Source organism: Amyelois transitella, chromosome W (assembly GCF_032362555.1).
Source record: "Amyelois transitella isolate CPQ chromosome W, ilAmyTran1.1, whole genome shotgun sequence".
Classification (NCBI taxonomy): Eukaryota; Metazoa; Arthropoda; class Insecta; order Lepidoptera; family Pyralidae; genus Amyelois; species Amyelois transitella.
This window is the reverse complement of record NC_083536.1, coordinates 838,754-840,395: the sequence shown is the minus strand read 5'-3', so window position 1 is coordinate 840,395 and position 1,642 is coordinate 838,754. Positions and strand designations below refer to the sequence as shown.

The window sequence follows — 1,642 nt, the reverse complement described above, 5'->3', positions numbered from 1 at the left end:
GTTGTAGTCGCGGTCTTATGGAAACGCGTATTATCCCCGTAGATCAAAACCGGTTTCGCTGGGCGTTGCGCGAGCGCATTCCTCGGCCGCCGCCGCTGACCATCGGCCAGTCGAGATCATATCCTGACGCGAAGCTCACGTCGCTTGTACATTCACTGCTAACGCTTTGTTTACATTATTACGCACGTACGCAATTAGCTGAACTATCTTTTCTATAGCTTTTCTTCCGAACTTTTATATTCTATCTGTGCTGTGATCTTTCATATCCATCTTGCTATTCACTGTGCTTTTATCTTGCCTTCTGTTAAATAAACTTTATAAACATTTCCGTGAGTTAAGTGATTTATTTGCTACCTACACCGGACACACAATTACAATTAAGGTAACTCCTATCTTTTGGCTATACCTAAACTGGTGACCCCGTCCAAAGAACCACAGAAAATGGCAAGTGATAGCGAAGAATCAATGAAGTCGGTACAACGAGAAAAAAGCGCACCGGACTTTGGTCAACGCGACACTATCGAAGCGCGCGTTTCCACAGTACCATCGGACGTCTACCGAGTCGGAGTTCGGATTGCACCATTTTGGCCAGATAAACCTATGATTTGGTTCGCGCAGTTGGAGGGCCAATTCCTAATATCTAACATCACCGCTGATACGACAAAATTTTATTATGTAATATCTCAGTTAGATAACCAATATGCTGCAGAAGTTGAAGATATTATTGTTTCCCCTCCGGCTGCCAACAAGTACGAAAAGCTTAAAAGTGAACTCATAAAGCGATTGTCGGCCTCAAAGGAGAAGAAGGTCAAGCAACTTCTTATGCATGAAGAGCTTGGTGATCGAAAGCCATCCCAATTTCTTCGACACCTTCAACACTTGGCTGGACCCGGCGTTCCCGAAGATTTTGTGAGGACTATTTGGACGAGCCGCCTCCCTCACAACATGCAGCAGGTCATCGCTTCGCAAGCCTCATCACCAATAGAAACCTTAGCAGATTTAGCAGACCGTATCCAGGACATCGCACCTCCAGCGCCTACGGTAGCATCCACGTCTTCTTCAAATCTTTCCGCCATAACTATGGAAGATATGGCGAAACAGATTGCGGAGCTTACTAGGCAGGTGAAAGCCCTGACAGCCCTTAACCGTTCCAGATCGCAAAATCGATCCAATTATGGTAACCGCAACCGCAGTCGATCCAATTCGCGCTATAGGAAGCAACCACTGTGCTGGTACCATGCTAAATTTGGAGGCAAAGCCAGGAAATGCATCACCCCCTGCGATTTTAAGGCGGAAAACTCCCAGGGCAGTCGGTAATGGCGACTGACGATTGCCCGCAAATGACTGGTCGCTTGTTCGTGGTTGATAGCAGATCCAAAGTTCAATTCCTCATTGATACCGGAAGCGACTTATGCGTCATGCCGAGGTACATGATCAACGAACGACGTGCTAAATCAAACTATGAGTTGTGTGCAGCCAACGGATCTACAATAAACACTTACGGTTCAGTACAGTTGAATTTAAATCTTGGACTTCGTCGAGACTTTCCATGGCAGTTCATCGTGGCCGACGTTACCAAGGCAATCATTGGTGTGGACTTTCTTAGTTTTTATAATTTAGTTGTAGACATAAGAAATAGACG

General features: G+C 45.8%; 1 protein-coding gene across 1 annotated transcript; it reads left to right on the top strand.

Annotated features, from left to right (window-relative positions):
- The first annotated feature begins 441 nt into the window (after positions 1-441).
- Positions 442-1,317, top strand: LOC132904008 (uncharacterized). The gene has a single exon (XM_060953931.1). The coding sequence runs from the start codon at positions 442-444 to the stop codon at positions 1,315-1,317; it is 876 nt and encodes a 291-aa protein (XP_060809914.1).
- Positions 1,318-1,642: the final 325 nt, after the last annotated feature.

Bases quoted from the DNA above. Each gene is read 5' to 3' on its own strand.
- LOC132904008 (XM_060953931.1), top strand. From the start codon at position 442: ATGGCAAGTGATAGCGAAGAATCAATGAAGTCGGTACAACGAGAAAAA.